General features: G+C 41.0%; 1 protein-coding gene across 2 annotated transcripts in view; it reads right to left on the reverse strand.

The window, feature by feature from the left end:
• The window catches only part of LOC104246334 (CHD3-type chromatin-remodeling factor PICKLE-like), a 59460-nt gene that overhangs the window by 1963 nt on the left and 44660 nt on the right, over window positions 1–12837 (reverse strand). For both annotated transcript variants that reach the window (XM_009802142.2, XM_009802141.2), the window contains exons 21-28: window positions 10925–11122; window positions 10533–10689; window positions 10336–10441; window positions 10059–10133; window positions 9325–9386; window positions 9126–9202; window positions 4515–4645; window positions 3248–3689 (exon numbers count right to left, since the gene is read on the reverse strand). In XM_009802142.2, coding sequence (XP_009800444.1) covers window positions 3248–3689; window positions 4515–4645; window positions 9126–9202; window positions 9325–9386; window positions 10059–10133; window positions 10336–10441; window positions 10533–10689; window positions 10925–11122 — 1248 coding nt within the window. The remainder of the gene's footprint in view (window positions 1–3247; window positions 3690–4514; window positions 4646–9125; window positions 9203–9324; window positions 9387–10058; window positions 10134–10335; window positions 10442–10532; window positions 10690–10924; window positions 11123–12837) is intronic.

The raw sequence follows: 12837 nt of genomic DNA on the forward strand, positions 1-12837 counted from the left end.
GTTATATGATAGAAGGATACTGACCAAAGTGAAAGTAAAGTCTACATAACAACTATAAGCCAGACAATGTTCTAGGGTAGTAAATGCTTGGCCACTAAATCCAATATATCCACAAGTTGAGTGTTGCAGAGATGAGGATGCTAAGATGGATGCACGGCTATACAAGATTAAATAAGACTAACAATGACCACATTCGCCAGAAGATGCAAGTAGCACACTGAGGATAAAAAGATAAGGTCGCCAGAGATGGTTTGTTCATGTCATGCGTCAACCTACAGATGCATCGGTCATTAGGTGTAGAACTATAATAGTGCAATTGTTAAAAAGGGGTCAAGGGAAATTGTCTCGATATACCTACAAATGCTTGGAATCAATGCAGACTTACTTAAAGATAGGGCACGATGGAAGAAAAAAATCCATATAGGCGATATCTACTAGTTGGGAATACGTTTTAGACTTGTTAGATAACTTCTAACATTATTGGTATTATCTATTATTATTTACATATATTAAAATATATTAAGGTACGATGATGACATGAGTTGAGCATAATGAAGAAGTGAGGATTCATACAGCAAACCCAACTTGTTTAAGCTGAGGCATAGATTGACGAATTTCATAATTATATCACATGCAATCCAGCATCACATCGAGAAGGGTTATGACGATGTGCATGGCAGTTTCAGTTTTGAGGATAGAAAGGAAGGAGGAACTTCGTTGTTGGATTTCGCTAAAGTTTTTGATTTGGTGATAGCTAACTCGAGTTTTCAGAAGCAGGAGCACCCGGTCACCTTCCAGAGTACAGTGACCAAGACCCAATTGATTACACACTTCTTAGGAAGTGTGATAAAGGTTTATGCATGGACTGCAAGGTTACCCCGAGTCAGAATCTTATGATACAACATAAGCTCTTGGTAATGGGCCTGGAGAATAAGAGAAAGTGGAAGAAGAGGGATGTGTATGGTCAACTTAAAATCAAGTGGGGAGCCTTGACAAAAGAAAAATCTCAGGAGTTGGGGGAGGAGTTGATAGCAAAAAGGGCTTGGAGAGGTAGTGGGGATGCGAGTAGTATGTGGACCATGATGGCGGATTGCATTAGGGACGCGGCTAGAGCGGTGTTGGAGGTCTCGAAGGATTACTCTGGTGGTGGAACGGAGATGTCCAAGGGAAAGTGGACGCCAAGAAGGTCGTGTATTTGAAGTTAGTGGAAAGCAAAGACGAAGAGGAGAAAAGGACGATCAAGGAGTGGTATAAGACAGCAAGGAAGGAGGCAACGTTAGTTGTAACGACAGCGAAAACGGTGCAGTTGAACGCATGTATGCTGATCTCGGGGGTAAGAGAGGGACAAGAAGTTGTACAGGCTAGCCAAGGCAACAGAGAGGAAAGCTCGTGACCTAGACAAATAAAGTGCACCAAAGACGAGGAAGACATGGTATTGGTGGAAGAGGTACACATTCGACGGAGGTGGCAGACATACTTCCACAAACTCTTGAACAAAGAAGGGGGCATAAGTATTGTGCTAGGTGATTTGGAGCACTAAGAGAACCGACGAGATTTTGGGTATTGTAGACATATAAAGGTTGTTGAGGTTGAGAGGGCTATGCGCAAGATTAGTAGGGGAAGGGCGACCGGGCCAGACTCTTCCCGGTGAAATTTTAGAAGAGCGTGGGCAGGACAGGTTTGGAGTAGCTAACTGGGTTGTTCAATGTCATTTTTAGGACGGAGAATATGCTCGAAGAATGGAAGCGGAGCACAATGATTCAGCTGTACAGGAACAAGGGTGATATTCAAAATTGCAACAACTATGGGAGTATCAGGTTGCTAAGCCACACTATAAAAGTTTGGGAGAGGGTAGCGAAGATGAGGGTGAGAAGGTGGGTTTCTATTTTTGGAGAACCAATTCGGATTCATGACGGGGCGATCGACCACATAAGCCATCCATCTTGTAAGGAGATTAGTGGTACAGTATAGGGAGAAGAAGAGGGACTTGCATATGGTGTTCATTCACCTGGACAAAGCATACTACAAAGTCCCAAGAAAGGTCCTATGGAGATGTTTGAAGGCTAGAGGTGTACTTGTTGCAAACACTAGGGCGATTAAGGACATGTATGATGAAGCTAAGACTCGGGTAACAATAGTTGGAGGAGACTCAGGATACTTCCCAATCATGATGGGGTTACACCGGGGATCAGCTCTTAGTCCGTTTTTATTTGCGTTAGCGATGGATGAATTGACACATCACATTCAGGGAAAGGTGCCATGATGTATGTAATTTGCGAACGACATAGTGCTGATTGACGAGACGAGAGGTGGAGTTAAAGCTATGTTGGAGGTTTGGAGACAGACCCTGGAGTCTCAAGGTTTCAGGTTGAGCCGGACTAAAACAGAATACTTTGTAATCCAAGGTAATGAGGAGATTGACGATGATCTCACACATCATATTGGAGCGGAATAGATAAAGTGGAGGCTCACATCCAGTGCCATGTGATAAGAATGTGCCACCAAAACTTAAAGGTAAGTTCTACAGAGTGGTGGTTAGACCGACTATATTGTATGGGACAAATGTTGGCCAGTCAAGAACTTTCATGTCCAGAAGATGAAAGTAACAGATATGAGGATGCTGAGATAGATGTACGGGCATAATAGGAAAGATAAGATTAGGAATGAAGATAGTGGGGATAAGGTGGGAATGGACTTCGTGGTGAGAAAATACGGGAAGCGAGGCTAAGATGGTTTGGGCACGTAAGAGGAGCGGCACGGATGCCCCAGTGAGAAGGTATGAGAGATTAACCAAGGTGCGCCTAAGGAGAGGTAGGGATAGGCCAAAGAAGTATTGGAGAGAGGTGATTAGGCAGGATATGGCACATCATTAGCTTATCAAGGACATAACCCTTGATAGAACGGTGTGAAAGTCGAGAATTAGAGTAGAAGGTTAGTAGGTAGTCGGACGTATACCAATAGTACTATTATTATTAGTCTTAGAGTTCCATTACAACCTAATGTTTCTTATGCTTTGGCTCTCTTATTATCGTTGTTATCAATGCTTCTCATTCCACGTCTTTTTAGCTATCATATTTCTTTTTAAACTACTCTGATTTTGCTTTCCTTGAGCCAAGGGTCTATTGGAAACAACCTCTCAACCTGCACAAGATAGGGGTAAGGTCTACGTACACACGACCCTCCCCAGATCTCATTTGTGAGATTAAACCGGGTATGTTGTTGTTGTTGTTGTAATAAGATAACTTACAAAGGCTTCTTTCTGATATTCAGCATTAAGGCCCTTTTCAAGAAGCAGCACCCTTTTCTTTATGAATTCCACTTGTCTTCTCTGCATCTCTCTAAAATGATATAATGAAGACGGATCTTGGTGAGGTTGTGGTCTATTTGAAGGATCGCTTGTACCATGTGAAAGGTCAGCTCCATAGGCATTCCCATCACCAGTAGCTTTCACCTGACTTCCAGCAGCTCCAGCAGGCCCAGCATTAGCTGTATTTACACCAATTGCTGCTTGAGAAGCTCCAGGAACAGTAACTTGAGCTTGGGAAGCTCCTGGAGCAGGAGGAACTTGTGGCTGAGAAGCTCCGGGAACGGGTAAATTTATGAAGGGAAGATTGAGCTCTTTACAGATGATCTCTTGAATCCTCAACTCCTTATCATCAACAATTGCCTGCCATCTTCCATAACCATGCCTACACAACCAGAAAGACACAACAAAATAAAAACAATATCAGCAGAACTTGGCAATATCTACCGCAGTTATTGATTTAACAGTTATGCTCCCAGTTGCCGAAATCCAGAGATGAACCAATCAACTAAGACGAACTTAATAGAAATGTACAGTGAAAAATACATGATCCTAAATACATAAACTTGTATTTCAAGGAGCAAATGTGAGATGATGGTTTCCATGGTGTGAACACACAAAATTGCAGTCTGAAGCAGATTAATAAGAAAGACCAGGCCTCGAAACACAGTGCAATCGTTATAAGTTTGGGTCTAGAACATATGCAAGATGCATCATGGCAATCTTGATGTCAAACAGTAAAAATCATGACATGAAACATAAACTGATCACAGCAAATTCTTTCCAGTTATTAAGCTAAGATTTGGAGCATTTAAACAAGTTTTACATTTATAAGGTGCAGGATAAGTTCTTCCAATCAAGTTTTTGGAGTCAAGGGTATCAGTATCTTAATATGTTACTGTGAATTTGTGAGATATACCATATTTACTTTCTAGCATTTGAGGAAGGGTTCAAGTAGTTGTGATAAATGAAAGGAAAATAAGCCAATTAAGTACGAGACCAATACAAAGGATCATCTTTTAAGAGCCTTCATCTCTTTAAATTTAATCCAGACTTTTGCATCTTTCTTCACTACTGGTATATGCAATCTGATCAACTCGTATACTTGTCTTTCTTTATAAAGTGCAATTCCAGACCTACAGAGTTATTCAACTAGTTCGACAGTTCCTAAATTCATGATATAGATCAGCAGAGATGAAAAGTTACATACTTTAACACTGCTCGTAGCAGCAGCAGATCATGCTCTTCCTTCCAAAGCTTTCCACCTTTCAATCCAGGCAACCGAAACAGAATGTCCTCGGCAAAAAGAGGGCCACCTGTCTTTTCTGAAAAAGCCTTCACCTGAAACAGCAGAAAATACCTATCAACCTTTAACCATGAACACACCTCTATAATTGTAGTTTAATGAAGATCTACAGTCATCTGACAATGTAACTTAAGGTAAAAAGCTTCAGTTTTACTGGAAATTAAAGATCACATAAAAATTTGATAGCATCAAAATGACTATATAAAAAACAAGCAGACATCATACTTATAAATTATTTTACCACTACCAAACATTACAAGAAGAAATCCAGCAACAGCACTGGATTTTACCATTCTATTTTTGGACAAGTCACATCATATTTATACCTGTCTTATACCTCAACCACATTGCATAATACCATTAACCATGAAATAAGAGAAACTTCCATTTTTTGTCTTTTCAAACATGAAATTCTTTTCTCATATTTTCATGCCAAAAAGATCAAGTTATAATTGCGGTAGCACAAATGAGGACGCAAACGTGGTGTTGGAGGCGAACACAAAAGACACAATAATTGTAGGAACTTATAAAGGCACAAATCGAATTTGGAACTGGATATTAATTTTAAAACTTGAGACTTTTGTATAACCTTCTGGTTTTTTGGTCGTGGTATTTTCTGTATTTTCAGGAATTCTCGGAGTATTGGAGACAAGTTGGGCGCACGAGCACTGGCAAAGGAGAGCAACCTGGGCGAGTGTCAGCAAGTGGGCGGGAGCGTACAACTACATCGAGCACAGCAAATCAGCCACAGGTTTTGTTATCGGGAATTGGTACCTCCTGTTTTACTGTTTCCCTTTTGGTGTTAGCTAAATTACTGTTATTTTACTTCGCAATAGTTAAACCTTTGAACTAGGATACTAGCTACCACGTGTTTCCTTCAAGTTTGATTTGTGTACGTTGTACACTAGCGAGACTTCTCTAGATTGTTGTAGGTGTAGTGGCTGCAGTCTGGGATGATAGAATAAGGGCATGTCCTCGGGTGGGGCAGAGTGTGGGGTGGGGTTCAGGGGGTGGGTCGGGTAGCAGGGTAGGTAGAGGGGGCAAGGGAGCATATAGGTTGAGAATCGGGTCATGGAACATAGGTTCACTAACGAGTAAATCCATAGAGTTGGCGAAAATCCTGCAGAAGAGGAAGATTAATATAGCGTGTGTCCAGGAAACTAGGTGGGTCGGATCGAGGGCGAAAAACGTGGATGGGTATAAGTTGTGGTACTCTGGTGTCCTGAGGGGTAAGAATGGAGTGGGTATCCTGGTAGATAGCCATCTTAGGGAGTCCGTGGTAGAGGTCAGGCGGGTGAATGATAGGCTAATGACTATAAAGTTGGTGGTGGGTGAGGGTACTTTAAATGTCGTTAGCGCGTACGCACCACAAGCAGGCTTGGATGAGGATATTAAAAGGCAATTTTGGGAGGGGTTGGATGAGATTGTTCGTAGTATACCGCCTTCTGAGAGGTTATTCATAGGAGGAGATTTCAATGGTCATATTGGGTTATCTGCAGGTGGGTACACTGAGGTGCATGGCGGATTTGGTTTCGGAGAGCGGAACGGAGGGGGCATTGCGCTGTTGGACTTTGCCAAGGCTTTCGATCTAGTCATTGCAAACTCGAGTTTTACGAAGCGGGATGAACATTTGGTTACTTACCAAAGTTCGGTGGCGAAGACTCAGATTGACTATCTACTCCTCAGGAGATGCGACAGAAGGTTGTGCGAGGACTGCAAGGTTATCCCAGGTGAGACCCTCTCAACGCAGCATAGGCTTTTGGTGATGGACATTTGTATTAGGATAAGGAGGAAGAAGAGGTCAGTACAAGGACGCCCCAGGATTAGGTGGGGCGCCTTAACTAAGGATAAAGCTAAAGAGTTGGAAGGAAGGTTATCGGCAATGGGAGCTTGGAGAAGTAGTGGGGACGCAAACACAATGTGGTCGACGACTGCGGACTGTATAAGAAAGGCGGCGAGAGAGGTGTTAGGGATATCTACGGGACACTATGGTGGACACAAAGGAGATTGGTGGTGGAATGCAGTTGTCCAAGGTAAAGTGGAAGCAAAGAAGGCGGCTTACCTAAGGTTAGTAGGGAGCACTGACGAGGAGGAGAAGAGAGAGAACAGTCAAAGGTATAAGGTAGCTAGGAAGGAGGCGAAGATGGCAGTGACAGAGGCTAAAACGACAGCTTTTGCTCGTCTGTATGAGGAGCTAAGGAACAAAGGTGGGGAGAAGAAGTTATTCCGACTCGCTAAGGCGAGAGAGAGGACAACTCGGGATCTGGACCAAGTGAGGTGCATAAAAGATGATGACGGCAAAGTTTTGATGGGAGATGACCAGATTAAGAGGAGGTGGCAGACCTACTTTCATAAACTTCTAAGTGAAGAAGGGGATCAGGATATTATACTTGGGGAATCGAGGAATGCCGACAGTCACCATGAAGTAAGTAATTGTAGGGACATTGAGATCGATGAAGTCATGGAGGCAATGCGTAAGATGAGAAGGGGCAGAGCTACCGGGCCAGACGAGATTCCGGTTGAACTGTGGAGGTGTGTGGGTCAAGCAGGCTTGGAATGGCTTACTGCATTGTTTAGTGTTATATTCAAGACTAATAGAATGCCTGAAGAGTGGAGGTGGAGTACAATGGTCCCGTTGTATAAGAACAAAGGTGATGTCCAGAGCTGTAACAACTATAGGGGCATCAAATTACTAAGTCATACCATGAAAGTTTGGGAGAGAGTGGTAGAAATGAGAGTGCGAAGGACGGTGTCTATTTCAGACAACCAGTTCGGGTTCATGCCGGGACGATCTACCACAGAAGCTATCCACCTTATTAGGAGGATGGTGGAACAGTACAGAGATAAGAAGAAGGATCTCCACATGGTGTTTATTGATCTGGAGAAAGCGTACGATAAGGTTCCTAGGAAGGTCTTATGGAGCTGCTTAGAGGATAAAGGGGTCCCGAGTAACTATATTAGGGTGATTAAAGACATGTATGATGGAGCTAAGACTCGGGTTAGGACAGTAGGAGGCGACTCTGAACACTTTCCAGTTATTACGGGATTGCACCAAGGGTCTGCGCTCAGCCCATTCCTATTTGCCCTAGTGATGGATGCACTGACTCATCATATTCAAGGGGAGGTTCCATGGTGCATGCTATTTGCTGATGACATTATTCTAATTGACGAGACAAGAGGCGGCGTCAACGAGAGGCTAGAGATTTGGAGACATGCTCTTGAGTCTAAAGGTTTCAAGTTGAGTAGGACGAAGACGGAATACCTCGAGTGCAAATTTGGAGTTGAGCCGACGGAAGCGGGAGTTGAAGTGAGGCTTGACTCTCAAGTCATTCCCAAGAAAGATAGTTTCAAGTACCTTGGATCGGTTATTCAGGGGATCGGGGAGATTGACGAGGATGTCACACACCGTATAGGGGTGGGGTGGATGAAGTGGAGGTTAGCGTCGGGAGTTTTGTGTGACAAGAAAGTGCCACCGTTACTAAAAGGTAAGTTTTATAGAGCAGTAGTTAGGCCTGCCATGTTGTATGGAACTTGAATGTTGGCCGGTAAAGAACTTACACACCCAGAAGATGAAAGTAGCAGAGATGAGGATGTTAAGGTGGATGTGCGGGCATACAAGGATGGATAAGATTAGGAATGCAGATATTCGAGAGAAGGTGGGTGTGGCCCCCATGGAGGACAAGATGCGGGAAGTAAGACTCAGATGGTTTGGGCACATTCAGAGGAGGAGCACTGATGCACCGGTGAGGAGGTGTGAGCGACTGGCTGTAGTGGGCACGCGGAGAGGTAGAGGGAGACCTAAGAAGTATTGGGGAGAGGTGATCAGACATGACATGACGCGACTTAGGATTACGGAGGACATGGCCCTTGATAGGGAATTATGGAGGTCGAGCATTAAGGTTGTAGGTTAGGGGAGAGGGTGAATATTTCTACAGCACAACTGAGAGAGACTATCTAGTTAGGAGTTAGACTAGGAATGTCAGTGGTCGTCTATTGATGCAGGGCTTTACCTTCTAGTTGTACTATACCAGCCATCTAATTCGTAGTTCGTATTTCGTATCCTGTATTTCATATTTCGTATCCCCTATATATTGTTGTTATTTTATTACGCATTTTTATGGTACTAATATATTATATCCTATTGCTTTTTTTGAGCTGAGGGTCTCCTGGAAACAGCCTCTACCCTTCGGGGTAGGGGTAAGGTCTGCGTACATATTACCCTCCCCAGACCCCACTTGTGGGATTATACTGGGTCGTTGTTGTTGTTGTTGTGAGACTTTTGTATAACCGTGATAAATGAAAAAGTTGCTAGAAGAATGAGACTACAGAAACAAATAGGATATGCGTATTGGAAAACATCTAACACATACTATCGAAGGCCCAGTTTGGGCTATAACCTGAAAGTTACAAGCACACACACCAGTGAGAGTTCGATACTGCAATTAGAAGCTATACGGGACATAGGAATATCATAGATATGCAATAGCATATCCTTTGCCAGAAATAAAGACTTGCCTTGTCCCTTATAAGCAGCAAGACAGCTATCCTAACAAGCACATCTTGTATTCTAAGTCCTTCTTTTGGAACCCCATCTGCAATCCAAAATATTTAAATGTTTCCTGACCAGCAAGAGGGTAAAGGAGAAGAAAAAGGAGAAACTAAAGCCTATAAGAATCATAAACCACTAATTTAAAGAGAAATATATTATCTTCACCTGAAAATGTTGGCGAGTCAGTGATATCTTCAGCTATGTGCGACAGAAAGAGAGCTCCATAACTGTATGACAGAGATTAGAACATGTCAGTACATATTATCTGCAAATTTCAGACAAATCAAGTGGAGATCACTAGGGGAGGTTATTCATTTAGTGAAAATTGTGATTGGGAAAAACTTTTCCAGCAGAAATTGGAGCACTAGGTACGTCTATTCAACAAGAGACATACAAAATTAGGAATTTGTCGAAATAATACCACATCATCATAGATGCACAAGAAGAATCTGTTGTTCTTTTGGGGGATAAATTATACTGTCACAGTGATGTTACTTTATTTTTCAACAAGTCTAAATTACCTATAGTTGCCATAACATAACATAGCTTTGAAGACGTTATACCACATCAAGCTGACAAAGCATCAAAATTGTAGGAATTATCGAATTAACATTTGGTGGGAAGGCACAGGACCAAATGTTCCATCCACAAGTATCTCAATTATTCAATCGGTATACTCAGATGCATAAAATATCTGGGAGTGAGACAGAGAAGGAGAAGAGTAAGAAGATGCATGATGAGCAACTTTTGAGACCAGAAAGAGGTAGTGGTTCAGAAATAGAAGGCAAGTTAGGTCTACCCCTCACTGGCAAACACATTTAGTTGAGAGATCACGTTACTAATAGCCTAAGTTAGAAGATTGGGATATATACAACTTGAAAGTTGATGTATGCACATACTCTTTAATTTCTTCATAAGTTTTCTGCTTCAATCGTGGAGTGAATTCTGCCCAGTCAAACTCACCAACCCCAAATCTGTCAAGAAGAGAAGTTATCTCCAACATTTTCAAGTTTTACATGCACAAAAGATACAAATTTAGAATGGTAGAAAGTCGGTGCAAGAACAACAACTATAACAACAGCAACTACGTCTCAATCCCAAACTCAATGGTAGGAAGTTGTGAGAGGAAATTATAAAGCAAAATGTAGCAGAAAAAGAATACAGAAAAAACAAAACCTCATCAAAATTTGAACAAATGCTGCCCTTTGGTTTTGATTGAAGCCTAGTACTCTAAATGATCTTCCTTCTCCTTCCATCAAAGGGTGCGATTCAGCAGAATCCACTGTCAAAAGAAAATATATTCTTCACTAAGATATCATAGTATATTAGTCTTAACTGAAATTCAAAAATGAGATTGAGAACCCATATCCCACCGCGGGCTTTCTTTCTGTGAGCCTTTCTCACAACTGGCGCTCCCAGTGAAGCTGTCTCACCATCACTCGAATCAGCTTCAGCTTCATAGTTGTCATCCTCTCCATCAGTGCTCACGTCTTCCAGACCAGCAAGATCATCATCTTCAACAGACACCATCTAGGAAGAGAATAAGATATAAAATGGAGAAATCAAAAAGGAAAAGTCGCGAGAAATGGCTAGATTAGCATGTCCAAGAAAGAGCACATACCAGAAATTATTGAAGAGCATGAAAGAAAGAGGCACGAAACAGTGTTTAATAGGCCATCAAACTCATTCAACAGAATAAACGACAATCAAACTCATTCAACAGAATAAATGACAATTGAATAAACATGCAAAGGACAATTCACACCTGCTTACGGCTCCTCTTTCCCTTTCCCATAGCATTGAATTCTTCAACTTGATGCACTTCATATTTATCTCGTAGCAATTCTTCCCAATAAGTTGCTCTCTCAGAATTGTTTACAGTTGCTTTATTCTCCATAGGGGCTGGTGGTGCTTCCTCTTCTGCTGTTGCTTCAGCTTCTTCAATGTACTCAAAATTAGCTACCTGAGACATTCAGCAGCTTATATCAACAAATGAAAAAAGAAAAGCCAAAAATGCAGCTATGAATTTTTAAATTATAGCAGTTACCCAACTAAATCAGAAATTTAGTATATCAATGGTCATAACATTGTTTATTCATTATCCTTACAGAAAAGCATAAAAGCCATCAAATTTATTTCTTTCTTATCCAAAGCCAAATATTTATGAACTTTTTTGTCCTTACAAGCAAGCAAAAAAAGTTAATTCAAGGCCACACTGAGTAGGTGTTGAATATAAGAGTTTCACAAACTCAGCCCCACATTAAACTTGGAAGGACCTGAGAAAATCTACCAGAGTATCTAATACGTGTACATTTAAGAAGTTGCACCAAAAAGTCAATCAATATAAGTATCAGTATTATCAAAGGCGAAAAGCGCAAAAAGGCTCTAAGGTCTGTTGGGGCTTTAAGCGCAAATAAAGGCAGATGGAGAAAAACTACAAATATGTATGTGTAGTCCAAGACTTAATATTTATAAACATGAATACCAAATATATGGACAAAGAAATTGAAGAAAGTTTACAATAAAGTGAAATATCAATTGTTTAGTGTCGCCTCTTCCGGATTACGCTCGTTAGCAAGGAAAAGTATGCCTTAGAACCTTGATGACTGCATTGAAGCGCCCATTAAGCGAGGCGGAGCGCTCAACATGTTGTGAGCCTCGCTTCTGGGCTTAAGCGCGCCTTTGATAACACTGATAAGTATTTGCATTTAACTCTATCAACTTGCACTAGATCAAATTTATTGGCTACAACTCCAAACTGCAAGTCCATATGTATAAGAACTACTTATCCTGGATAGCAAGCCTCAATGGAACACCTGAAAAGGAGTAGCGACCTTGTGGTATTTGATAAAACCGATAGAATGACCCAATCACATGAGAGTTGCCAATTCCCAAAATTTAGCGCAGAAATATCAAGTTCACACTGACCAGGAATTTTCACTATAATAGCCACAGTCCTGGATCTGAGTTGACATATTCTTTTTGAAATTTACATGAAATTAAACATAAAAACTCGAAAATAACAACTAGCTGAGATTACTATCATCAGTCAAAATATATATAGTTATTTTGGTGATCAATTATTTCAACCTATATATTTATCTTCAGAAAGATGCCCCACCAATACAACTAATGATATTATGCTACAAGTTAAACATGTTGACAAAAAAGAAGAAGCAAGTATACTTCATGAAAAGTGTCTTCTTTCACCACTAATCATAACTTGCTTTACAGTTTAACTAAATTCGTTCATTTAACATGTATTTATTTCATTCTTTTTTCCTTTTTCGGGGGAGTAAATGTACTTAAAATCACACATGTATTTATTTAACTTTTAATGCATTAAACTTAGCTACTTTAAGATTGTCAAGCCAGCATTATTAAAAGCAATAAGCGGCCAAAAAGACAAAAACGAAGCAACAAGACTCCTGGCGCTTGAGAGAGAAGTGCATGTTTTCCGTGGTGAAATTACAAACTTAAAAAGAAAAAAAAAAGAAATAAGATACCTTACATATATGAAGTTAGTGCTTATAACATCATCACTATAATTATCATTACTACCTTCAAAATCCAATACATAATAACAATATATTAATCCCAAGTCAATTTAGACATCATTAAAACATAAGTAGAAGTAAGTTGCTCCGACACGGCAGTTTAGGTGCCGCACCCATGTCG

The sequence above is a fragment of the Nicotiana sylvestris genome, chromosome 8 (assembly GCF_000393655.2).
Source record: "Nicotiana sylvestris chromosome 8, ASM39365v2, whole genome shotgun sequence".
NCBI lineage: Eukaryota > Viridiplantae > Streptophyta > Magnoliopsida > Solanales > Solanaceae > Nicotiana > Nicotiana sylvestris.